This window comes from Stigmatopora nigra, chromosome 5 (genome assembly GCF_051989575.1).
Source record: "Stigmatopora nigra isolate UIUO_SnigA chromosome 5, RoL_Snig_1.1, whole genome shotgun sequence".
NCBI classification, from domain to species: domain Eukaryota; kingdom Metazoa; phylum Chordata; class Actinopteri; order Syngnathiformes; family Syngnathidae; genus Stigmatopora; species Stigmatopora nigra.
Window position 1 is genome coordinate 107,489 of NC_135512.1, and position 22,675 is coordinate 130,163.

Here is a 22,675-nt window from a genome sequence, read left to right on the forward strand (position 1 = left end):
TCTCTTACTTTCTTCTGGTCGGCGAGCACAGACGAATGCTTCTTTTGGGGGCTCGTTGATTTGAAGACTTCTCAGGTGTCAGGCGGGAATCCCTCGCCTTTTTTTTTCTTTCCACGGTCGAGCAAAGTGCGCACGAGACTTTAGGGATGAGTTTGTTTTTTTTTAATTGATTTGGTTTCACAAAAAAAAAAAACAAGTCTAAGACTAGTCCGAGAAACGAAATGGGGGTTAAGGGGGGGGGCGAGCAACTACTTAAAAAAAAAACCAAGGCTTGATCCCATCTACTTGTGACCTTTGCTGGTCTTGAAGGAGACCTGCAGGACTTTGTCGCCCAGCCTGTAACCGTTGAGGTTGTGGATGGCCACGGCCGCCTCCTCGTAGTTGCTCATGGTGACGAAGCCGAAGCCTTTGCACTTGTTGCTGTTGAAGTCTCGGATCACCTTGACGTTGCTGACGGCGCCAAAGGGCCCGAAAAGCTGCCACAGCATGGACTCGTCCGCCTCCTGGCCCAGGTTGTAGATGAAGATGCACCAGCCGGCGGGGCCGCCCGCCGGAGCCCCGCCGCCGTAATCCGCGCCCATGGGTGAAAATCTGCGGGAGGGAGGGAGAGAGGGAGCGCTTTTGGTTATCCGCCGCCGTGGCTGGCGTACGATGACAATAGAGGCTTTCTTTCCATTGGACGACGACGCCACCGCCCCTACCTGAACCTCTGCGCCTGGTGGTGCACGGGACCGGCCGCGCGGCGTGGCTGGCCCTGGTAGGCTTGCGAGGCCAGCTGAGTGTGGCGGACCTGGTTGGGATTGGCGGCAAACTTGACCGTCAGGGTCTCCGAGCCCCCGGGCGCCATCTTCCCGTTCAGCTGTTTGATGGCCTCCTCCGCCTCCGCCCGCTTGTCGAAGCGGATGAAGGCCACGCCCCTGGACAGACCTGGAGGAGGACGGCGGGACGTGCTCATGTCTGTCGGACGGACGGTCGGACGGACGAGGGCACTTACCCGAGGCCTGGTCCACCAGCACGCGGGAATTGATGATGTGTCCAAAGCGGGCAAACATGTCTTCCAGGTCCCGCTGACTGATGGCGCGCGGCAGGCCGCTAATGTACAGGTTGGCGTCTTTGATGGTGTCCGAGCTGGGCCGGGCAAACGACACCTGCGGGGAGAGGCGTGCACGTCAGGGCGCTCCGTCCGACCGACGACGACGACCGACGTTTTCGCGCGCAAACGGCGCCGCGTACATTTGGCCAAAGTCACATTACATGTAAATAAAAATCAAAAATCAAATCAATCTTAACAGCCGAGTTTTGAGGGGAAAACGAGGAAATCAAAGACATTAATTCTTGATCCAATCAAAGAATCAGTTTAAAAAAAAAAAAAAAAGAAAAATAAAGACAGGCACAGTAGAAGTGGTTTTTGTCAAAAACCAAAAAAGAAAAGAAAAAAAAAAAGGTTGAGTATCTTTTGGCGCCCCCTAGCGAGCAGCGAGTGAAAGTGGGACTTTACCTTGATGGTTTTAGACTGAAGCCTCAGGCCGTTGAGGGAACTGATTGCCCTCTCGGCATCACTAGCGTTAACAAAGTTAACAAAGCCGTAACCTAAACTGTGGCCTAGAAACACAAAGCAAAACAACAAAACAAAAACAACAACAAAATGGTCAACAAAAGTGCAAAGAGGCGGGCCCGCCCGGGCCAAATCACCTTTCACCTCTGGCTCCCGAAAGCTACACGCGGCGTAATGGCGACACGCCCGGAAGATTGGGGGAGGGCCTTGGTTTGGGGATGTCCGCCCCCCAATCGTGACCGACCAGTTTCAAAAAAAAAAAAAACTTTTTTTTTTTTTTTTTTTTTGGGTCAACTCTTTTGCCGCCGCCATCCACCAGGTGACCAGAGAGGCGTAGCTTCTATTTGATAAGCCCGCTTTTTGGGAGATGAATAGCACACAATTGGGTGGGGACATCCGTGACTTTCGCCCCCAATTTTCACAGGTCAAGTCGTCCCTTTTCATCTGCGGATCATTTGACATTGTTTCAAAAAGAAAAGATGGCCGCCTTCTCATATACACAGATGGACAGATAGACAAATTGGCCCAACGTACAACATTGGCCAAAAGAAAAGAAAAACACCCACAGGGTGTCGACCTTTCAAAATAAAAGGCAATCCAAAAGGCTTCCTCGGGGTTGGTCGGCCTTCCCGGCGGCGGGTGGGGCGGGGCCTGGCGCCTCCTGGTCGGTCGACGTCGCCGCCAGAAGCCTTTTTTTCCGTGAACCAATCAGATAGACATTTTTCCACAAAAGGGGAATTTTTGAGCTTCCGACACACGGGGTCGGTCCCCCGCCCCCCACAGACGGCGGCTCGCGCGATTCTACCTTCAAAGTCGTGATGTCGGGCTCACTTTTTTTTGGGCGGACTCAAAGAAAAGGGGGAAAAACGACTTTAACCTGCAGGACGTTTAACAAGGAGGAGAATCAGAGTGTATAAAAGGGAACGTCGACGACCATTCCAACGCCTGTTCCCATGTAAAAGATGGCCATTGCCAAAGAAAAAAAAGGCAAAATAAGGCCAATGGCACGCGCTAATTAGCACATTTTCCTTCAGGTGCTTGAATACACCAGTCCAAATGAAGTACCACAGGGTAGAGCGCACGTATGGCCTCAAGACGCAAAGCTTTTGCCGGTCCGTTTACGGAACCACTAGAAACATTTGGAAGGGGGCGAGTGACAGGGAAGGTAGCTTTTTGCCATCTAACGTCTCCAGACACATCCGGACGCACCGAGGGAAAATTGAGGCCGGAGCCAATGGAGGCATCCGGAACCAAGCCAAACCGGCGGCTTCTTTGGGAAAAGCGTCCGACTCCCCGCCGGCCCCGGACCTTTCGGAAGGGACGCGAACGGCGGCGGCGGCGACGGAGGGAGGGAGCGCCACGTACCCGTGACTTTGTCCCGGATGAGCTTGGCCGACTCCACCTGTCCCAGGTTGGCAAACAGGTTGCGCAGTTCGTCCTGGTTCATGCTCTGCGGCAAGTAATTGACGATCAGGTTGGTCCTGGAATCGTCGTCTTCCCGGACGAAGCCGTCGTCCTCGTACATGTCCTGCGGGGGAGGGGAGGCGAAAGGGGGCGTCAGGTGGGCGTCGGCCACAAGAGAGGCGCAGGGCGGCTCACCTTCTCCACACCGGCTACTTGGGAGTCTTGCTCGTCCGTCTGGGGCGCCTGCAGCTCGCACACCTGAAAGACGCCGGCGGCGTCAGGCGGTTCCCGGCTTGGGGTACGGAGCGCTCCGGGGGCTCACCTTCAAGTACCTGACGTGTCCTCGTCTCAGCGCCATGCGTCGGATGGGCCGCCTGATGGACGCTCGCCGGTCCCTGTGACGGCGGCATCATCAGACGGAACCACAAAAAAAAAAAAAAAACATAACAGACGGAGAGGAACGGCTCGTTTTTTTCCCCCCTTTCTCGCGACTGAGCAGGACCAGCTAGCTAGCCAGCTAGCTATGCGTATGTAAACATCGAATGAAGTCAGTCAAAGCGAGACAAAACGAAAAGCCAGGCTAGCAAAACGTCAATCGTCTTTCGGCTGCCGCCTAGCCAAACTTCGGTAGTCGGGAACCCAAAGACCAGGAGGCTTGTTTTGGCGCGGACCTTCCTTTCGCTGTCTAAGTTCGGTCGCCAGCGCCTAAAGTTCGGGATGTGACGCCGACTTTCGCCAAAGACTTAGACTCGACCGGGCGGGCGGTGATGGAAATATCAAGCCCGTCCGGACGCAAACGTCATTGTCGTCAACGTTACACGTGCGGATAGCGACGAGCTAGGAGTTAGCACTAGCCAGAAGCTAGCGACGAGCTAGGAGTTAGCAGTGGCTAGGGACTAGCGGCAGCCGCGGCTCACACAAAGAAAAGGATGGCGGGAAGAGGCCACGTCCGATTCTTACCCGGAACGACGAAAAGACGACGAGGAAAAGCAGCTGCCCGCCTGTCGAGCGGCCGACGTCTGGCTTTGGCGACTAGTCGAATGGGCCTGAGGCCACGGGAGAAAGCCTGCAAAATTGCGTAAAAAGCAGACGAAGACGACAAAAAGTCCGGTGCGCAACGCTGCAGCTTTTTCTTCTTCGTCTCTTCCGTCCCTTCTTTCTCTTTGGTTTTGTTTTCTTCTCGCGCACGGCAACGTGCGCACGAGCGCCACTCTCTGGCCACTGACCGCGTGACACGGTTCGCTCGCTACCGGCCTTGGTGTACCCGAAAAGGATGAAATCATATTCATTTGGACGATAAACACACACGTGGGGTGATGTTCGATTATTCTGTCAAGTCATTCATAAGAATCTTTCACTCGTGTTTTTGCTTTGCTCCTCTTTTTACAATCACGTTGAGAAAGTGGCCAGACTTGTCTTGTGTCACGTTGATTTGCATTTAAGCCCCGGCAGAGGGCGACGGCGAGTCCGGGGTGCCGCGAAGTAAGAAGAAGATAGAAGAGAAGAAAAAAGAAAAAGAAAGAGCGGCTGAGGCAGAGGCAGCAGCGGCGGCTCGGGCTAACAAGTAGACTAGCAAGAAAGATGTCGGCTCCGCTGGAGGTGCTCCTCAGCAGCGACGCCGGCTCCCAGCTCTGGAACGTGTCGGTGTTCGACGTGCACAGCGGTTCCAGCCTGCTTTCGTACCGCGGCGGAAACAGCTCGGCCCGGACGCTTTGCCTCCTGGACGGACAGTACCTGCTCTCCGCGCAACTGGCCAAGAACTTCATCAACGTGTGGGAGATCCACAGGAAGGTACGCTCGTGCGCCTGGACCTAATGGAGATCAAGCCTTCACTGTCCACTCGTTGTGGGACGGATCGGCCTCCAAAACATGCTCGGCCGTGGCTCGGCTCACGCTCGCTCGCCCTAGAATGGCTTTTTTTGAGAACACATTTCCGGTGCAAAACCCCACAGGAACCGCTTCAACAGAAGATCGTGTGCCCGGGCGCCGTCACCTGCATCGGCGCCTCGGCCGACGGAATCTTCTTGGCGGCTGGGGTAGCCGAGGCTGTCTACCTGTGGGAGGTGGGTGCAGGAGGTCCAACCGCCCGGCGGTGGGCGGGCTTGTAGGAGGTCCGACCGCCCGCCTAATGGAAGTGGGTGGGGGTGCAGGAGGTTAGGGCCCATCGCTCACCTGACCCACCTGACTCACCTTGGCTCAGGTGTCCACGGGCAAGCTGCTGTGCGTGCTGACTCGTCACTACCAGGACGTCACCTGCCTGAAGTTCACCGACGACGGCAGCCATTTTGTTTCCGGGGGGAAAGACAGCACGGTTCTGGTGTGGAGCCTGGCCAGGTACGTGCCCCCCCCCCCCCCCCCCCCCCCCTGGCTGTAGGACGGGCGGACGCAGCCGCCCCAAACCCTCTGGGAGAGCCGGCCGTGAACCCCACCTCCGTCCGCAGCGTGATTCAGGTGGACGTGAGTCAAGCCCCCGACCCCCGCCACATCCTGGCCGGTCACTCTCTTCCCGTCACCGACCTCCACTGCGGGGCCATGGGAGCTCAGGGACGAGTGGCCAGCGCCTCCCTGGACCAAAGTGTCAAGGTTAGGCTCCGCCTCCTCCTTCCTCCTCCTCCTCTGTTCCGCGCCAGCTTGGCCAGTGTTGACGAGTGCGGGTGTGTGCAAAGCTTTGGGAGGTGTCTTCGGGCGAGCTTCTCCTCTCGGTGGTCTTTGACGTGGAAATCACGTCGGTGACGCTGGACCCCTGCGAGTACTTCCTGTTCTGCGGCGGCGGCGACGGCAACATCTTCCAGGTCTCCCTGTGTGCTCAGGTGAGTCCGACGCGAGGTGGCCGTGAGTCCGTCGGTCTGAGGAGCGCCTGCGTGCGTGCGCTTGTCCCCACCGCCGGCAGGGCGCGCCCTCGGCCGACAAACTGTTCCAGTGCGACGCAGACGACAAGCGGACCTTCAAAGGCCACAGAAAGATGGTGACCTGCCTCTCCGTGTCCATGGACGGGACGCTCCTGGCGTCGGGATCGCACGACGAGTCGGTGCGACTTTGGGACGTCCAGAGCAAGCAATGCGTCCGTTGCTTTGCGCACAAAGGTTGGTGATCGCCGCTCGGGCGCCCCGACCCGCTCCGACTCCGCCCTGGGCACTACCCGCTTTGACTCCGCCCTGGGCGCCCCTTCAGGCCCGGTGACCAACGCCATCCTGGCGGTGGCCCCCGCCAACATGTTCCTGCCGGACTCGCGGCCCTCCGCCCCCCTGGCGCGTTTCAGCCGCCACCGCTCGGACGGCGAGGGGCAGTGCGGAGACGTTTACGTCCGGCCCGGACGCCGCGCGCAGGTAGTACCCGTCGGGAGTTTAACACTAACCCAACGAGCACAGAGTCCACGAAGCCGCCGGGTCCCATTTGTCCGGCAGGAAGAAGAGACGGCGTACTTGCGCAGAGCCCGCCGGCTGGATTCCCTGACCGGCGCCGCGAGCGACAAGGTGAGCGTCCGAGCCGCCGTCTCCGGGGAGCCGTGGGCGGAGCGCGCTTTTGCCGAGACTTGTCATGGTCCGTCCGCAGTGGTTCCACGGCGAGGGCGAAAACGGCAAAGTGCGAGTGGCCGAGCTGGAGGAGGAAGTTCAGACGCTGAAGAAAGTCAACAAGGATTTGTACGACTTTTCCAGTCAGCTGCTGACAAAAGCCACGTGACGGATGGCCTTTGGTTCTCCGTGCCTTCTTTTTCATCGCGCGTCTTGTCAATAAACGGCCTCTCCGGCACCGCCGCTCCGGCGTCTTTTTTTATCTGCGCCGTCTCGCCATTTTTATCCGTGACCCGGCGCCGATTTTGTGCCAACCCGGTCGGAATGGGACGGGCGGCCGTCCGCAAGAAAGGGACGGGAGTCGTACGGTGACAAATAAAAAAGTTTAATGAAGTCCCGGCTGGGCTTCTGCGTTTCAAGCCAAGGTGGGTGGAACCAGGCGCCACAAACCTCCGCACAAGCAATTCTTGATCCAGCGCTGCTCCCACTGCTTCATGGCGTTACTCTTGTTGGGCGAGCGGAGCATGGTCACGCAGCCGCACCTTTTGGGGGCAAGCGAAAGAAGAAAGGCGGCTCAGTATGCGCCTGGCCCGAGCCCGCCCGTCCTTCCGTCCACCCGCAGGGAAACTCACCTGGTGCAGGCCTTGCTGTCCTCGGTGGGACACACGCCCATGTGGACGCAGCGCAGGTTGTCCGTCCGCTGACTGCCGGCGCTCCTGTCCGGAAGCGGGGGGAGAGGTTCGGCCCCCCGTGCATCGGTTGGGCCAGATGGATGGTCTCACCTGCCGAGCGGGTCGGGCGAGGAGGCGCTTTTGCCAAAGCGCAGCCGGACGGGCTGCTTTCCCTGCAGCTTGACCATGACGCCGTCGTTGACGGGCAGCCAATCCAGGGCGGGCACCAGCAGCTGACTGGGGAGCAGGCAGCACTCGTCGATCAGGCTCTCGTCGGGCTCCTGGGGCGGGGCGTCCTCCCGACCTGTCGGCCAAAACGCCGTTGGACGGATAGGGGAGGGACGGACGGACGGATGGATAGACGCGTTTGCCGTCGCCGCCTCCTCACAGCAGAGCCACAGCTTGGTGAGCAGCCGGAAGAGAAGCTGCAAACTGTCTTGGCTGTCGGAGGTGGCGGTGAAGGTGGGTAGGCAGCCGGGCTTGAACAGTCCCCAGATGCGGATCATCACCAGCATCTCTCGCAGCATTCCCAGGGACGCGCCGTCCCGCATGAAGCCCGAGCCGGGCCGGGCCGTCGAGCTCTGCGCCGTGGGCTCTGGGGTTAGGCTCTCGTCGGGGACGCCGGTCGGGACGACGGTCGGACGGCCAAACGGACGGCCAAACGGTTTCCCACTCGCCTGGTTGGGGAGGTTGGCCAGCAGGTAGAGCACAAAGTCGCCCACCCATTGGATGAGCTGCTGCAGCGACTGCAGGGGGGGGCCGTCCAACACAAACTCCTCCGTCTTCAGGTTGATCATCACCTTGTCGATATCTGTCGAGGGGGACGCCGGCGCCACTCAGTGTCCGTCCGTCCGCCCCACACCCCGCACCCCGCCCGGCCTTAAAAGCCTCACCCGAGTCGGCGTTCTTGGCGCAGATCTCGCCGAGGCGCTCCCCCGGGCTCTTGTCCGGCGTGTTGAGGACGTGAGGCCGCAGCAGCGACTTGAGGGTGGAGCTGACGGCGATCAGCAGCAGCTTGGCGTGGAAATCGCAGGCCCGCGCCGCCGTGGCCGTCGACAGCTTGCACAGCGACGCCTTCACCGCCACGATGCGCGTGGCCAGCACCTGGCGGAAGAAGGGCGGGTCAAAGGCCAACGTCCGACCGGCGTCACCCGTGGCGCCCTCGCGAACCCCCCCCCCCCCCCCTCCCATACCTGCTGCAAAGCCTGGTTCTGCCTCATGTACTCCTCGTGCAGCTTGTCCACCAGGTTGTGGACCATGCCGGGCTGCACGTGCAGCAGGACGTCCCACCAGTCGTAGCCCGTCACCATGCAGTACTCCAGCAGGAACAGCAGGTGGCGCAGCGTGGTGTTCATCTCCAGCACTTGCCCCATGGAGGGGGACACTCGCAGCATGTGCAGCTGAGCGTGGGCGGGACAAGCCAAAAGGGTCAAAAAGGCAACGTGGCCACCGCCAGGACCTCCTCCGACTCACCTTGCCGTGATTGTCCACCCCGGCCAGCGCCAGCGAGGTCCAGGAGAACTGCAGGGCCTTGAAATGGAGACCGTGGGCCCCCCCGGTCCTCTGGCGCTTGACGGCCGACTCCTCGCCCGGCCGCTGGCCCGGGGGGGCGGCGGCCGAGCCGTAGAACACGCCCATGGTGTGGAGCGACAGGCGGTGGAGGATCTGGATGGTGCCGTCGTGGAAGGCCAGGGCCAGACCTGGAGACGGCGAGAGAGAGAGAGAGGCGTCGGGGTCGGTCGGGGTCGGTTGGGGCCACGGAAAGCACGCTCCCTCCGACCCCGTCACCCGACTCACCCAGCCCCGGGCAGAACTTGGTGTCCGACGCCACCTTCAGGTCCGTGTTGGAGATGGAGATGGGGAGTTTGGGGAGAGCCACGGCCGAGACTCGCTCCAGGTCTCCCGTGGTGGTCAGGATCCTCCACTTCAAGATGGTGGGTTGCTTCTCTCCAACTGGCCGGAGACCAAGCGCCGGTCAGAGCGGCGGACCCACGTTGCGGCCGGGCCGGCGGGCGGGCCAACGGGCGGGCCAACGGGCGGGCCAACGACCCGGCCTCCGGACTCACCGACGGGCGAGCGGTGCTGAAAAATGTTGTTGACGGGAAGCCCCTCCTTCCTCAGCGACCAACACTCCACGATGCTGCCGCTCTGATTGGACGCGCACAGCAGAACCTGAATTCGGGGGTTGGGGGGGGGGGCAGACGTTTCGGGGTCAACGCTCAAGAAGCCCAAGCCAAAGACGGCGGCTCACCTGCTCGGAATTCTCTCTGGTCAAGAACTTGAGGTGCGTGACGGCCGGGTACTTGTCCCGTCGCAGAGGGTCGGTGGTGCAGCGCAGGAAGAGGGAGGGCAGGAGTTCCGTGTCGATGCGGCACTTTTCGCTCACCACGCTGACCACCACCTGAGCCCGGACACGACGGCGGTCAGCCAGTGCGACCGACCGAGTGCCGGCGTCCCCACCGGCCCACCTTGTAGAACTGCACGGGCGAAGAGGCCCCGCCGTCGGCGGCGGCCACCACGATGTTGCCGCCTCCCGTGAAGGCGATGTCGGCCAGCGCCACCCGCCCCCGCAGGCGGCACAGGCTCTCGCTGGCCGTCAGCAGGGCGCCGCCGGGCTTGAGCAGCGAGACGCTAACCAGGCCCCCCGCCGTCACCGCCAGCCAGCCCTCCATGGGCTTGCCGCCAAACAGGCTCAGCGACGGCGAGAACTTGACCCGGGAGAACTTTTCGCCAAAGTTGGTGGATCCCGACTGGCGGGCGAGAGAGAGAAGTCGGGCGGGGGTCGGCGGCCCGGGTCGGCGGCTACGCTCGCCCTCGGCCTACCATCTCCACGTGCAGCGCCAGTTTGACGCCGTTGTGCAGCCAGCTGAGGGCCACCACGGGATCTCCCTCCACCGAGCTGCTCAGGAGGCTTTCCCAGCTGTTGACGGCGTGCTCCGCCATGGACCAGCACTTGATGTGCCCGTCGCCGTCGGCCGACAGCAGCCTGGAGCCTGGGGAAGCAAAGGAGTGAGAGACGAGAGGCGCCGACTCCCACACGGTACTTTCTAATCCAGGTAAAAAATGGTGCCAGAACCAACGGCCCGTCGCACCCAGGAAATGCCACCTTACCCGATTGGTCCCACTCCAGACAGGAAATGACCTCGGCGTGCCCCGAGCTGATGGAGTACACGTCCCAGGGGTGCTCCGTGTCCATGATGTGGATGACGTGACTGGCATCTGTCGACGGACAGAGGACAAGCGGGCTGGGGCACGGGTCCGCCCCCTCGCCAAGTCCCCGGCTCCTCCCCGGAAGACCCCGGCCGCGTACCTGGATCGCCGTCGTCCTGGTTTTTCAAGTCGGTGGTGAAGGCCACCAGGTTTCGGCAGGACCACGAGCACACCAGTGGAATGGAGGGACGGTGGGTGCTTTTGGGCCGTTTCTCCCACTCGCACACGTACGCCAAGTCCATGTCGTCTGCCGGGCGGGGCCGCGGATCGTTCCTTCGTCCGGAAATATGGCTATGGGACTGGGAGAGAGGGAGGGAGGGAGGGAGGGGGTGGCCAACGTCAAAACAAATCGTTGGCACAAGTAAGACGTCCGTCCGTCCGTCCGTCCTCGGAGGGGGAGGGAGGGAGGGAGGGGGTGGCCAACGTCAAAACAAATCGTTGGCACAAGTAAGACGTCCGTCCGTCCGTCCGTCCTCGGAGGGGGAGGGAGGGAGGACCAAAGAAATCAGCTGGTATTCAACCCCCCATAGTTTGCCGCTGCCACCCTCCCAGTTCAAGCCAATTGGACGTCAACTAGTGATGAATTCGTCAAAGTTGGACTGCTGGAGCCTATCCCAGCCAACTATGGATAACTTGGTGTGGGAGGAAATCCAAGCCTCCGGAGAAACCTCTCGCAGACAGGCTGGCCGGCCCAGGGAGAACATGCAAACCAGCGGGGCTTGAAGCCTAACCCCACCACCGTACCGAATGCACTTATTTACCAATCATTGCTTGGTCTTCTTCAATGATTTTGAATCCGGCGCCGTCAACTTAGCGGGATTTCAGCCGAGCCGTCGTCGCTCGAGAGAAGAACAAAAACCCCGCCGCGTGGCTCTTTAAAACAAGGCTGTCTCGAGAAGAAGCAACAACGTCTGTCGTCTCTTTGGCGCTGTCAGTAAACAAAAAGCTGGAGTGGGCTTCTCGGAGACATTGGGCTATCAACCGGGAACAAAGCACTCGGCTTTGTCGCTCGCCCGGTCCTTGGAAAAGGACCCACAACACACTTAGGCGTCCCTCCAAAGCGCCTGAATGCAAATAGGCGGGGCGACCAAAAAAGTCAGGCGTACGCTAGTGTGTCAGTGGAGCCGCCGAAAGCCAACGTCGACATTGGAAAAGCAACCATCTGTTCCGTTGACACAGAATATTGTAAAAAAAAGCACTTGAAAACTAACACAAATGTTACAAACTACCAAATTGTAAACTCATGCTATAAAGGACAAATGTGTTGCCTGCAAAAATAGGGGACACACATGGTTGTGCTCTTTAGAAAAGTCAACAGCACTTTTTAACATTTTTTTCTTTCAAGCCATGACAGGACGCTTTTAGTTAAGGAGAAGCAACGCCATTCAAGACACGGGGTGTCAATGTTTTATTTGATATTCGAATGTTAAGCGTAGCCCCGCCAGGGCATTACAAACGAGCAGGATCCTTCTTTCAAATGCTTTGATGGCAGGACAGGCACAGTCACGTCATTTGGCGTCCCAAAAGTCCCCGCCGGCCAATCGGCTCCCTCTCGGAGGCCCTACATCCCATCGGGCGGAGCGATTAGAGCCTCAAAATAAAAGCGTGGGGACGCTTGTCCCTTGATTTGTCTTTTTTTCTAGTTCTTTTTAAAGTCGGTCGGTCAGACCGAGCGGCCAGGCCGACCGACCCCGCTTCCTCAGGACTCGCCCGGGCACATTCCCCGTTCTGCCGGGCTCTCGGCGCAGGTGTCTGGCGAAGGCGGGCTCTCGGCGCCGGCCGCCGGAGAGGGCGGGCTCTCGGCGCCGGCGTCCGGAGAGGGCGGACTCTCGGCGCCGGCCACCGCCGCGGGTGGTCCCTCTCCCCCGTCCGCGGTCCAGACGGGGCCCGCCTGGCCGGCGCGGGACGACGCCAGCGCCTCGGTGATGACGGCCGCCGTCTGAGCCACCCAATTGAGCTCCGAGCGCACCTCGCCGGCGGGAACGGGCGGAGGCGGCGGCGGCGGGCGGTCCGCGGCGGCCTCCGGGGGCGCGGCGGCGGCGTCGTTGTTGTTGAGGCTGTCCTGCAGCGCCGTGTGATCGGCCGGGCCCGCCTGCTGGTTGTGCAGGAGCATCTCCTGGATGCGGATCTGCTGCAAGATGGCGGGCAGCTCGTAGTGGTGGAAGAAGTAGATCATGGAGTGCTTCCGGGGAGCCGACAGGGGAGGGGTTTAAGGGTTAGGGTCGTGAGCGAGCGAGCGAGCCAGCGAGGGAACCTTTTCCCGGCACCCACCTGGATGAAGAGCCAGGAAGTGACTAGCGCCAGACTGCTGTACTGCCCGTTGAAGCGATAGTGATAGGCGTAGAAGGCAAAGTGGTACAAGTAGAAGAACCTGAAAGAGGCAAACAAAAGTTGGCGTTGGGAGACGGACGGGCGGGGGGTGGAAATGGGGGCCACCACCCCGGCCCACCACCCCGGCCCACCACCCCGGCCCACCACCCCGGCCCACCTCAGCCAGTGGCGTTTGCTGGTGTTGGTGTGGCAGCAGATGGCGTCGTACTGATCGGCCAACCACACGATGAGGATGATGTAAAACGCCGTGGTGGTGTCGTTGAAGAACTCTGACATGATGGCCTCCATACCTGGCGGAGGGAGGGAGGGAGGGAGGGAAGTCAAGAGCCAAGCTCAAAGTCCCACGGCCACCAATAGCCACTGACCCACGAGGGCCAGGATGACGGTGAGCAGGGGGGCGGCCGGGAAGGCGATGGTCATGTTCATCTCCAACATCTGAAGGAGGTCCACTGGGGCAAAAAAAAACAATCAAAAAACAAGCAACAATTGGAGCGGCCTGCTCCGGAATGAAAGCGCCGTCGGGCTCTCACCGATGAAGACGAAGATCTGGTGGTGCGAATACCTAAGCAGCATGGACACCGACAGAGTCTGGGTGGGCAAGAATAAGAAAGCAGAGCCGTGGAAGGGCGGCGGAGGGAAAAAAAAGCAAAAGCGCGTGGCTTACAAAGATGACCATGATGACAAAGGCGGCCAAGTAGGCGGTGCGGGCCATCCACATGCTGACGAAGCGGTAGTGCTCTCCGGTGACCACGTTCCTGAGGAAACCTGCGCGCCCCCCACCACCGTCAGTGACAGGAAGCTACCCACGGCTAGGGAAGCGCGCCAAAGCTCACCTTTGTTCTCCTCGTTCTCGGCCAGCGCCTTCACGCTGGACATCAGGATGTCGTCGTAGCCTAAAAACTCATCCAGCAGGAAGCGACTGAAGCCGTCGCCGAAGCACTCGTCCTTGACGGGGTCTGAAAGTGACGGACGGACTCGGTCGGTCAGCCGCGGGCGGGCGGCCGGCCCCGACTCGCGAGCCCCGACCCGGGCCACGCCTCACCCAAGGTCACCACCATGACGGGGATGTGGAGTCGGCGACGCGTGGCCGGAGACAAGCGCAGGAAGCCGTACTCCAAGGAATACTCCACCATGTACTCCTCCTGAGGCCAGGCTGCAAAGGCAAAGCGTCGGCGTGGCGAGGGCAGAGCACGCCCGCCCGCTCCCGGCACCTACCTGGGGCCACGTGACCGAAGGAGAGGTCCCGGCTGTCGTTGGCTCCGCCCGGCAAAGACGTCTCCGTACGGGGCTCCGTTCCCAGCCGGAACTGGCGGCAGCCGACAAAAAAAAAGAATGGGCGTCAACGCTGCCCGTTAGCTTTGTGGCCGGGCCTTGGAGCACATGTGGCCAAAAGTCACCTGCACCGAGCTGTTGTCGTAGACGTCCGGCGGTGGCGGCGGTGCCAGTTCCTCTTCCTCCTCTTCCTCCTCCTCGTCGTCGCCGCCCTCTTGGAGCGCGGCCAGGCTGAGAGCGGCGCCTTCCTGCGACGCGTCGTAAAAGTGCAGGAAGACGGGCGGGCGGCTGGAGTTGCGCTGGATCTCCACGCGCAGGATGCCGTCGCGAGGCCAGCGTTCCCTCACTCCCTCCAGGCAGTTGATGGGCGAGCGCGAGAAGGCCACGTGGATGTAGGCCAGGATGAAGAGGACAAAGAGGGCCTGGTGGTCACGAGCGCCCAGTCCGGCCGTCAAAATACGGCCGTCAAAGTACGGCCGTCAAAGTACGGCCGTCAAAGTACGGCCGTCAAAGTACGGCCGTCAAAGTACGGCCGTCAAAGTACGGCCGTCAAAGTACGGCCGTCAAAGTACGGCCGTCAAAGTACGGCCGTCAAAGTACGGCCGTAATTTGACGGCCGTCAAAGTACGGCCCTCTCTCCCTCACCTTGAGCAGCACGAAAAACTCAAAGACCCTCCGGAAGGACGGCGGGAAGAGGCGGGCGTAAGTCACGGCCATCTTGAAGAAGAGCGCGTGGAAGAGACGGTCTCGGACGTTGATCAGCGGGTTCTGGTTCATGTTGGGGTTGCGCATCCTGTTGGGCCCCAAGTTGTTGTTGTTGTTGTTGGGCGGGGCGTTGCCCACGCCCCCTCCGCCGCCGCCGCCGCCACCACCGCCGCCGCCCGCCTGGTTCTCCGACATGCTGGCTCCACGCCGCCCTCGGCACCCGAAGCTGGCTGGCTGGTCGGTCGGCCGGCCGAGCCTAAGTCGGCATGGCTCCTCGGCACGCTCTCCCGTCTGCGACCAAAAAAGAAAGCGGTGCAAAAGTGACAAAGGTTGCCGGAGTCGGCGGAGGACACGACGACACCATCGGCCCCGTTTTGGGCTGCTTTGAGAGGGACAACAAATGTTAGCTTCCAACTCATGGGTCCTCAGCCTAACCCGACGACGATGGCCGTCCTATGAATCGGAAGGTTTGACTGCTGTCATACCTCCCGGGCCGAAAGGAGCAGGACGTCGAATGCCGTCACGTCACTGCGCGTCAACCGCTTCTCCGTTCAAATGGATCGCGGGCAGAACAGAACCGGGTTAGGTTAGGCTTTTAAAGCACCAAAGGTGTTGTTTGTTTTGGGCCAAAAGTTTGGAGCGGCTGTTTTGGGCCGGCCCTAGCGACTCGGGCCTCGACGTCCCGTCCCGTTTCGCTTCGTTCCGGTGCCGTGGGTTATCGGGGCGGCTCACTTACCTGCTAACGGCCGTCGAGAGCCGCCTCGCGCATATCCTCTTCAATTTTTGGTCCAAGAGACCAGCGGGTGCCGTCGAAGGCAAGGCGAGCTAGTGCCGAGCTAGCGAGGGAGCTACCTAACTAGCTAGCTAGCACGCCTAGCTTAGCTTTCCTTTGCGACGGTGGCAAGTGACGATGACGACGACAACTATTGGGCCGAAAAGGAGCCCCTCGAATCGGCGTCCAACTCCGCCGCCAATAGAGGGACTGTCGTGTCCTAAAAAAATGGAGAATTATCTTTTGAAACTAGTCCAATTGTTCTGAGCGACCGTCTTAACGCCGCTGATCGCGACCGGAAGTACGTGCTACCAGGAACGTGACGCCATAGACGAGCAGGAGAAACACATGACGCAAAAGAAGACGTCACCCCACATTAAAAGAAAAAAAAATCGTTTGGCTTTAACCGATGAAGATAAATTGGGGCTGTCCCTGACAATGATGAAGGACAACCAGAAATTTTATTGTCTTTGATTTTTTTTGAAACTTTGCTCTCCAAAGCGTTAGGCAAGGGAGAGACAGGGAGGAGATTGTCCCCCGTCCACTGTCCCCGCACCGTGTGAAAAAGTCAAATAGAAATAAAGGAAAGGATTGGAAAGTACATTTGGGAGGATGGAATGCCTGCGAGTGTCAAGAAGACACTCAACTTTGAAAAGGTGAGACGTGTCCTGTTCACGCCGGCCTTCTTCTCCACGGGACGAGCGTCCTTTTCCCACGTGTCCACCTTCACCGGCGGCCATCCGTTCGTCCGTCCTTCGGTCCGTCCTTCGGTCCGTCCTTCGGTCCGTCCTTCGGTCCGTCCTTCGGTCCGTCCTTCGGTCCGTCCCGTCCGTCACTCCGTCCCGGCAAACATGCCGGCCTCCCAGCGCAGAGCGCCTGGGTTTTTACGTCGAAGCACTCGAGTGGACTCCACCACCTGCCAATAAGGTCGGAGCAAACCCGTTTAAGGTGACGCCCGGGACAACGGATGTGCGAGTATTCCTTTTGGCGCCGAGGCCAAATGACACGGCAAAAGCGGATTTCCCAGCACAATCCTTCCTTCCATTTTAGTAGACGGGGCCACGGACTCCTCACCTGGTTGTCGATGTGGTCCACGGGCCTTATTCCGGCGTACCCAAAGACAGAGCACGCCAGGGGAGAGGACGCCAGCGTCCCGGACCTCTCCGATGGCCCGTCCCTCGGCCTCCCCGTCGCGACTCGGGGAGGATGGCCCGGTCCAACGGAGGGACCGGTTCCCAAGCGGGGCCGGGCCGGGGCGCGGGCCTTTTCCCGCTGGAGAAAGCGCCGGCGAGCCGCGTCAAAGCGGATGGGAGCCCCGTCGATGATCTCGGGCTCCTCCACGGCCGCGGGGGGGCCCCCGGCGAAATGGGCCGCCCACCGGGACGGTCTCCGTTGCTCCGGCTCCACCTCCTCCGGCTCCCGGAAAGCGGACTTCTTGGGGGCTTGCTTCCGGATGATTTCCCTCCTCAGCCGCCTCTGGTCTTCCTCTCCTAAGACGGCGGCGCGGTGGCGGTCTTCTCGGGGCAGGCGGTACTCCCGCTCGGAGTGGGCGAACAAGCTGTCGGGTTTGTTGGCGCCGCCGTAGCTCTGCACTTTGAAGGCTTTGTCCTCTCTCAAGGTGGTGAGGAGCAAGCCGCGGCGAGGCGACGACATCCACGCCTGGTTCTGCCGGGCCTCCGGACTGCCGGGGTCCTCCACCAAGGAGTAAAAACCACGGCGGGCGCCCGAGCCGCCGCGGGCCTCCGCGGCGTCCCGGGCCCGGCTCTCGGCCGAGCCCCCCACGGAGCCCCGGTGGCCTTTGTCGCTCACGTCGGGCAGCCGGTGTGGGCCGGGACCCGCCGCGCTCTGTGACGGGGACGACGGAGGCCCGGGCGACCGCCTCCCGGCAACCGGGTCCATGGCGCCGGCGAGGAAGGGTCGGCGTCGGCCGGGAAAGGTGCTGGCGAGGAAGGCCGGAGAAGAAATGTTAGCGGGGAGCCGAGGGGGGAACCCCCCGGTCCGGATCCGACACGATGCCACAATCAAGTCATGCAACTCACAAATTGAAAAACAGCGTCAGGAGGAGTCAATGGGTTTGTCGCCGCCGCTTCAACCGGATTGGACGAGCCTCGACCAGGTGGTCAATTTTGCCGGCCAGCCGTCCGTTCCCATTTTGAAAACGTGGCGTCTTTTGAAAAGGATCCTTTGTTGGGCCGGAGACTGCGGATCACCTGCCGCTTTCCAATATCACCAAATTGTATCTGGCAAAAAGGGTGGCGTCTTTGCGTCGGCCACGCCCCCCACTCGCATCACCACCTTAACTTTGGCCTCGACGTACGAGTGGGGCCCAGAGATAAGACCACCGCCACGGTCCGGCCCCCGCGCCTTCCAGACGATAAGGGGCTGGCTCGCCGGAGACAAGGACGACGGGCTGCATCTTGGAGCGCGGGCCACACGAGGGCGCCAGTCTCCTCTGGGCAGTCACCGCCTTAAGATAAAAGGCGAATGAACTAAAAGGCAGAAGGACGACAACTGTGGTCAATCAAGGCGCCGCACGCCCGCCACGTCACGAGGGCCTCGCGTCACCCCCGACCTAAGCGGGCGCTGACGTCATGAGGGCTCGGTGAGCACTGGTGCACAGCCGACGTGACGTCACCGCCAGGGGACGCTAGGGGACGGAAGTTTGAACAGTTTCCCCAACGAGCTGTTTTATGGGTGAGCATCATCGTCATCATCACCACCACCACCATCATCATCATCAGCTCATCCGCCGCCATCGACGGCGAGAGACGTCCCGCGCGTTCGGACGTCTGTCGTCGTCAGGCAAGACGCATCACACGACTATTTCCAATAGGTGTCGCCCTTCCAAAAGTCAGGGCAAACCACGTCGAAGCTAGGAAACTTGAACAAATGATTGGCGGCTGCTATTGACGGCGATAGACGTCCAATCGTGGACATTTCCAAATCAAACAAACGGGGGCAAAATGTGCTTTTTAATGAAACCTTTGAGTTAAAAAGGTGACCAGTCCGTGAAATGATTAGAACATTTTCAATGCATATTCACGAGCAATCTCCCCAAAACGCTCATAATTTCATAGGATGAATTTGGCCTTTAGGAAGAAAATAAAAAAAAGAACAAAAAGTTTGACATGACTAAGTTTAGATTGACCTGGCTTGAGCCCAAATGTCTTTTAAAAGACAAAACTAAGACTAAAAAGAGTTGATTAAAAATCTTCCGCTGTATTTTGAGCGTGCCGAGTGGGCGTGGCCGGCCGGGCCAGAGCTTATAAAAAATAAAAAGCAGGAATGAAGGACGCCTGAGACTGGCTGACTTTTTTTTTCTTCTCTCAAATCTTCTTCTCTCTCTCTCTCTTTTCTTTTTCTTGTTTTTGTTTCTTGGTGGCCGGTGTTTTATTTTTGGCGGCGCTAGGTTTAAAGCCCGAGTGAGAATGGCGTTGGCGGCCAGTGCCCAGCTCAACAAGCTGGTCCGCCGGGAGTACTTGGCGCTCCCCCAGGGAGACAAGGTCCAGGCCACCTACATCTGGATCGACGGTTCCGGAGAGGGCCTCCGCTGCAAGAGCCGCACGTTGGAGCGGGAACCCCACGCTGTGCCAGGTCAGTCAAAAAAATAATAATAATAAAGTCTCTCAAAATTGGGTGACCCTCGCTCGCTCGCTCGCCTATCCTCTATTGTTCTCTGGCTCCACCCGGTTGAAATGTGGCAAAAATCCCTTGAAAATGAAAGAGCCGCCTTCCCAAATGCTTTCAAAAAAAGGACAAAGATGTCTTTCACGGCTGTGTTTGGCACCGGGGATAGTTCTTCCAGATCAAATCAACTGGAAAATAACGGAGAAAAGCTCCATTCATCTTCATGAAGTAGCTCAAATCTCATCTCATTTTCTCCCACCCTTTCATCCTCATTAGGGTACCGGGGGGGTGCTGGAGCCCATCCCAGCCGACTCCGGGCCGGAGGCGGGGGACACGTTAAGTTGCCGATGGCAGGGCACCGGGAGACAAGAAAATAATCAGTGATAGTAGCTATAGGGGCAATTTCCAAGGTCCAATCAGCCCAACGAGCATGTTTTTGGTATGTGGGAAGAAAGCAGAGTGCCTGGAAGAAAAGCGCACACAGGCCTGGGGAAAACATACAAAGTCCACACAGGTAGACACCAGCCGGACTCCAACCCAGGGGCCCAGATCTGCCAGGCCCAGGCGCTAACCACTCCTTCCTCCAATCGATCCAACCTCCCAGAAGTATCTTCTGATGATCCAACCTTTAGTGCGGCTGCCACACATGTTGAGCCACATAAGTTGCTCTAATTGGAATAGGATTGGTGGAAATTGTACTCACCCCAAATCCAGACATGAGGTGGATGAGAAAACGCCAGTCAGGCAGCCAGCAGCAGTTTGTTGAGCTTTAAAGTGATTTCAGATATTCCCGAGTGGAACTTTGACGGCTCCAGCACGTACCAGTCGGAAGGCTCCGACAGCGACATGTTCCTGGTCCCGGCCGCCGTCTTCAGGGACCCCTTCAGGAGGGACCCCAACAAACTGGTCCTGTGCGAAGTGCTCAAGTGCAACAAACAACCCGCAGGTAAACCGCCATTGCCGCCATTGCCGCCTCTGCCACGGCGGCGTGAGCAAAAGTCTGCTCTTTTCCGAGCAGAGACCAATCTCCGGGAGCGCTGCCGTCGCGTCATGAGCTCGGTGGAGAGCCATCAGCCCTGGTTCGGGATGGAGCAGGAGTACACGCTGCTGGCCGCCGACGGGCGTCCTTTCGGCTGGCCTCCCAACGGCTTCCCGGGACCCCAAGGTAGATGAGCGCTCCCTTTGGGGGCGTTGCTTTTGGGACTTTTGGGGTTGACTTTGTCGGGGCATTCCTGGGAGATTTGAAGGGATTTCCCGCTCTAGACGGGATGCTTCCTGCTGGATTTGGCCCCTTTTCTTGGTCACCTCCGGTCCCGCCAATCACTTCCCGTCGGCTTCCCTTCCAGGTCCGTACTACTGCGGCGTGGGCGCCGACAAGGCGTACGGGCGCGACGTGGTGGAGGCTCACTACCGAGCCTGTTTGTACGCCGGCGTGCACATCTGCGGCACCAACGCCGAAGTCATGCCGGCGCAGGTAAGACGGCGCTGACCGCCACGCCACGCCCCGGCCCAAAAGCGCGGGCCGGCGCCGACTGGCTCGCTCTCTCTCTCTCTCTTCCAGTGGGAGTTCCAGGTGGGGCCCTGCGAGGGCGTGGCCATGGGCGACCACCTGTGGGTGGCTCGCTTCATCCTGCATCGCGTGTGCGAGGACTTTGGCCTGTCCGTCTCCTTCGATCCCAAACCCGTGGCGGGCAACTGGAACGGGGCCGGCTGCCACACCAACTTCAGCACCCGAGACATGAGGCAGGAGGGAGGACTCCAGTGAGTAGTATTCTTTTGGGGAGGGACACGGAAGCCACGTCCCCCAAATGGACGCAAAGTCACCTGAAATAACACAAACCCAAAAATAAGACCACATTTTTTTGAAATCGACAGGATGTGACGCAAAATAGATTGTGATTACTGCAAAAATCCATGGGTATTGGAGAAAAAAAAACCAAAAACAAAATTGGACGTGTCCCACCCCCCCTTAAAAATAATTGAACAACCTCAATGAATAAGGAAGCGCCATTTTTTTGCCATTTTTTTGCCATTTTTTTGCCATTTTTCCCCCTCTCTGCGGGTTAGGGTGATCCAGGAAGCCATCCAGCGCCTGGCCAAGCGCCACGCCCACCACATCCGCGCCTACGACCCCAAGGGCGGCCTGGACAACGTGCGCCGTCTGACGGGCCACCACGAGACGTCCGACCTGCGGGAGTTTTCGGCGGGCGTGGCCGACCGGCGCGCCAGCGTCCGCATCCCGCGGGCCGTGGCCCAGGAGCGCCGGGGCTACCTGGAAGACCGCCGGCCCTCCGCCAATTGCGACCCCTACATCGTCACCGAAGCCCTGGTGCGGACCTGTCTCATGAAGGAGGAGGAAGAAGAGGAGGAGGAGGAGGGGCAGGTGGGCCAGGTGGGGGAGGAGCCTCCTCCCCAATCCAGCCCATGCCCGGCCCCTCCCGTGCTCCAATGACGTCTGGTGGCGCTCTGCCTCCAGCTAGACATTTGACCGCCGTCCAAAGCTGGCCAATAAAAATGAGCAAGCCCTCGTTGACGCCTTGTCTTGATTGATGGGTCGCGGGACGGATTGGCTGGCCGTTAGCATGGGCGTCAGACACCAGCTCACACGAGTCGAGAGCTATCCCGTTAGCATCGCGTGCTACGGTTGTCAACGTTATTTTTTTGCCCCCATTGTAGCTTAGCCAGGTGTCCATTTAGAGCGCACAGGAAATGAGGCGGTGTGCCGGGCCCCCACGGGCGGGGGTCTGTCTGCCAACCAGACAGAACGACCCCCCCACGTGACGACTGTCACATGCTAATAAGATAGCACGTGCCTAGCGCTAATGGGATACAACATAGTGGCCATAATTAGTCACTTGGATGAGCTTTTTTTTTCCTCCTCAAGCCTTCATTTTGGATCACTTCCTGTTGATTTTGGCTCACTCTGGTCGCACTTGGAGTGACTTTTTGTTGATTTGTAGTGACTTTCTGTTGGTTCCTCTTCATTGGAGAAGACTTTTTTGTTGTTGCTTGTGGGCCACTTGTTGTTACTTTGTTTGGCTTCCTGCTCATTTGGGGACATTTTTTATAGCCTTCTAGTTGATTTAGGGTCACATTTTGCCCATTTCCAAAAAGTCCCAGTTGACTTCCAGTAACTTTTTGGTCACATTTTGCCCATTTCCAAAAAGTCCCAGTTGACTTCCAGTAACTTTTTGGTGACTTTCCATTGATTTCAGGACATTTCCAGGCCCCTTCCCTGGGTCACTTGAGGCCACTTTGGTTGGATTTGGGGCGGCTTCTTTCTTCATTTTAGGGTTGTTGTTGTTTTCCTCGGCTGCTGGTCTGGATCAAAAGAGAATGTGCCTGAAGCCATGATTGGTCGCCCTCCAAAGTTTTTCCAAATGGGAGCATGTGTTGGATGGAGTGGCCTTGGCTTTTTGAGGATGCGGTGTTCTTTTTTTTATTGTTGAACTTGTTAATTAAGAACATGACTGCATGTGGAATGTTTTCTTATGTAACATCCAAGTCAGTCACTTGCGCAACAAGTCCAACTTTTCCTGAAAAGTGCCACACAACCGTCATATGCCAACCGTCCAAATAAGAAACAATGTCTGATTTAGGGCTGCGGCATTCCGAT

At 59.2% G+C, this 22,675-nt stretch overlaps 6 protein-coding genes across 15 annotated transcripts; 2 read left to right on the plus strand and 4 right to left on the minus strand.

Moving 5' to 3' along the window:
* Positions 1-147: 147 nt before the first annotated feature.
* Positions 148-4,263, minus strand: LOC144197133 (ELAV-like protein 1). Its single transcript, XM_077717738.1, has 8 exons — positions 3,920-4,263; positions 3,282-3,354; positions 3,155-3,217; positions 2,921-3,083; positions 1,499-1,602; positions 995-1,148; positions 702-927; positions 148-591 (listed from the first exon to the last, which is right to left on the minus strand). Exons 1-8 carry the CDS (start codon positions 4,246-4,248, stop codon positions 282-284), a joined length of 1,422 nt encoding a protein of 473 aa, XP_077573864.1. The 5' UTR covers positions 4,249-4,263; the 3' UTR covers positions 148-281.
* A 154-nt stretch (positions 4,264-4,417) lies between these two features.
* wdr18 (WD repeat domain 18) lies at positions 4,418-6,717 on the plus strand. The gene is made up of 9 exons (XM_077717739.1): positions 4,418-4,750; positions 4,912-5,022; positions 5,160-5,293; positions 5,401-5,542; positions 5,626-5,769; positions 5,850-6,042; positions 6,131-6,285; positions 6,364-6,432; positions 6,512-6,717. Exons 1-9 carry the CDS (start codon positions 4,541-4,543, stop codon positions 6,638-6,640), a joined length of 1,287 nt encoding a protein of 428 aa, XP_077573865.1. The 5' UTR covers positions 4,418-4,540; the 3' UTR covers positions 6,641-6,717.
* A 123-nt stretch (positions 6,718-6,840) lies between these two features.
* On the minus strand, positions 6,841-11,433 carry med16 (mediator complex subunit 16). Of its 4 annotated transcripts, none has more exons than XM_077717733.1 (16): positions 11,114-11,433; positions 10,453-10,651; positions 10,254-10,361; positions 9,966-10,135; positions 9,611-9,892; positions 9,394-9,543; positions 9,209-9,314; positions 8,940-9,095; positions 8,616-8,842; positions 8,336-8,542; positions 8,036-8,246; positions 7,820-7,953; positions 7,498-7,723; positions 7,254-7,446; positions 7,104-7,187; positions 6,841-7,013 (listed from the first exon to the last, which is right to left on the minus strand). In XM_077717733.1, the coding sequence occupies exons 2-16, from the start codon at positions 10,592-10,594 to the stop codon at positions 6,887-6,889; spliced, it is 2,523 nt and encodes an 840-aa protein (XP_077573859.1). In that variant the 5' UTR covers positions 10,595-10,651; positions 11,114-11,433; the 3' UTR covers positions 6,841-6,886. The 4 variants fall into 4 exon arrangements, with proteins under 4 accessions (XP_077573859.1, XP_077573861.1, XP_077573860.1 ...); XM_077717735.1 differs by having other exon boundaries at positions 7,494-7,723; positions 11,114-11,432; XM_077717734.1 differs by having other exon boundaries at positions 7,531-7,723; positions 11,114-11,431.
* A 303-nt stretch (positions 11,434-11,736) lies between these two features.
* On the minus strand, positions 11,737-15,782 carry tmem259 (transmembrane protein 259). The gene is made up of 12 exons (XM_077716674.1): positions 15,397-15,782; positions 14,601-14,951; positions 14,081-14,377; positions 13,899-13,989; positions 13,726-13,836; positions 13,517-13,639; positions 13,348-13,448; positions 13,214-13,271; positions 13,049-13,132; positions 12,841-12,973; positions 12,624-12,723; positions 11,737-12,534 (listed from the first exon to the last, which is right to left on the minus strand). Exons 2-12 carry the CDS (start codon positions 14,853-14,855, stop codon positions 12,052-12,054), a joined length of 1,836 nt encoding a protein of 611 aa, XP_077572800.1. The 5' UTR covers positions 14,856-14,951; positions 15,397-15,782; the 3' UTR covers positions 11,737-12,051.
* A 50-nt stretch (positions 15,783-15,832) lies between these two features.
* On the plus strand, positions 15,833-21,587 carry glulb (glutamate-ammonia ligase (glutamine synthase) b). Of its 6 annotated transcripts, none has more exons than XM_077716679.1 (8): positions 15,834-17,504; positions 17,611-18,234; positions 18,842-19,026; positions 19,844-20,005; positions 20,078-20,224; positions 20,406-20,533; positions 20,621-20,820; positions 21,127-21,587. In XM_077716679.1, the coding sequence occupies exons 3-8, from the start codon at positions 18,861-18,863 to the stop codon at positions 21,509-21,511; spliced, it is 1,188 nt and encodes a 395-aa protein (XP_077572805.1). In that variant the 5' UTR covers positions 15,834-17,504; positions 17,611-18,234; positions 18,842-18,860; the 3' UTR covers positions 21,512-21,587. The 6 variants fall into 6 exon arrangements, with proteins under 6 accessions (XP_077572801.1, XP_077572805.1, XP_077572803.1 ...); XM_077716677.1 differs by having other exon boundaries at positions 15,834-16,380; positions 16,486-18,234; XM_077716680.1 differs by having other exon boundaries at positions 15,834-16,088; positions 16,486-18,234.
* misp (mitotic spindle positioning) lies at positions 15,875-17,963 on the minus strand. Of its 2 annotated transcripts, XM_077716683.1 has the most exons (3): positions 17,472-17,963; positions 16,507-17,371; positions 16,172-16,348 (listed from the first exon to the last, which is right to left on the minus strand). In XM_077716683.1, exons 2-3 carry the CDS (start codon positions 17,329-17,331, stop codon positions 16,265-16,267), a joined length of 909 nt encoding a protein of 302 aa, XP_077572809.1. In that variant the 5' UTR covers positions 17,332-17,371; positions 17,472-17,963; the 3' UTR covers positions 16,172-16,264. The 2 variants fall into 2 exon arrangements, with proteins under 2 accessions (XP_077572808.1, XP_077572809.1); XM_077716682.1 differs by having other exon boundaries at positions 15,875-17,371.
* Positions 21,588-22,675: the final 1,088 nt, after the last annotated feature.

Excerpts from the sequence above, each read along its gene's own strand:
- LOC144197133 (XM_077717738.1), bottom strand. The coding sequence starts at position 4,248 with ATGAATATGATTTCATCCTTTTCGGGTACACCAAGGCCGGTAGCGAGC. Across the intron at positions 3,218-3,281 it reads GACACGTCAGGTACTTGAAG|GTGTGCGAGCTGCAGGCGCC; the intron begins GTGAGCCCCCGG and ends GGCGTCTTTCAG. Across the intron at positions 1,603-2,920 it reads CATCCGGGACAAAGTCACGG|GCCACAGTTTAGGTTACGGC; the intron begins GTACGTGGCGCT and ends TTGTGTTTCTAG.
- wdr18 (XM_077717739.1), top strand. The coding sequence starts at position 4,541 with ATGTCGGCTCCGCTGGAGGTGCTCCTCAGCAGCGACGCCGGCTCCCAG. Across the intron at positions 5,543-5,625 it reads CCCTGGACCAAAGTGTCAAG|CTTTGGGAGGTGTCTTCGGG; the intron begins GTTAGGCTCCGC and ends GTGTGTGCAAAG. Across the intron at positions 6,286-6,363 it reads GGCCCGGACGCCGCGCGCAG|GAAGAAGAGACGGCGTACTT; the intron begins GTAGTACCCGTC and ends TTTGTCCGGCAG.
- med16 (XM_077717733.1), bottom strand. The coding sequence starts at position 10,594 with ATGGACTTGGCGTACGTGTGCGAGTGGGAGAAACGGCCCAAAAGCACC. Across the intron at positions 8,543-8,615 it reads GGGTGGACAATCACGGCAAG|CTGCACATGCTGCGAGTGTC; the intron begins GTGAGTCGGAGG and ends GCCCACGCTCAG. Across the intron at positions 7,014-7,103 it reads GACAGCAAGGCCTGCACCAG|GTGCGGCTGCGTGACCATGC; the intron begins GTGAGTTTCCCT and ends TGCCCCCAAAAG.
- tmem259 (XM_077716674.1), bottom strand. The coding sequence starts at position 14,855 with ATGTCGGAGAACCAGGCGGGCGGCGGCGGTGGTGGCGGCGGCGGCGGC. Across the intron at positions 13,837-13,898 it reads CTTCGGTCACGTGGCCCCAG|CCTGGCCTCAGGAGGAGTAC; the intron begins GTAGGTGCCGGG and ends TTGCCTTTGCAG. Across the intron at positions 13,272-13,347 it reads TTGTCATCATGGTCATCTTT|ACTCTGTCGGTGTCCATGCT; the intron begins GTAAGCCACGCG and ends TTGCCCACCCAG.
- glulb (XM_077716675.1), top strand. The coding sequence starts at position 16,045 with ATGGAATGCCTGCGAGTGTCAAGAAGACACTCAACTTTGAAAAG. Across the intron at positions 20,225-20,405 it reads CGGCTTCCCGGGACCCCAAG|GTCCGTACTACTGCGGCGTG; the intron begins GTAGATGAGCGC and ends CTTCCCTTCCAG. Across the intron at positions 20,534-20,620 it reads CCGAAGTCATGCCGGCGCAG|TGGGAGTTCCAGGTGGGGCC; the intron begins GTAAGACGGCGC and ends TCTCTCTTCCAG.
- misp (XM_077716682.1), bottom strand. The coding sequence starts at position 17,331 with ATGGACCCGGTTGCCGGGAGGCGGTCGCCCGGGCCTCCGTCGTCCCCG.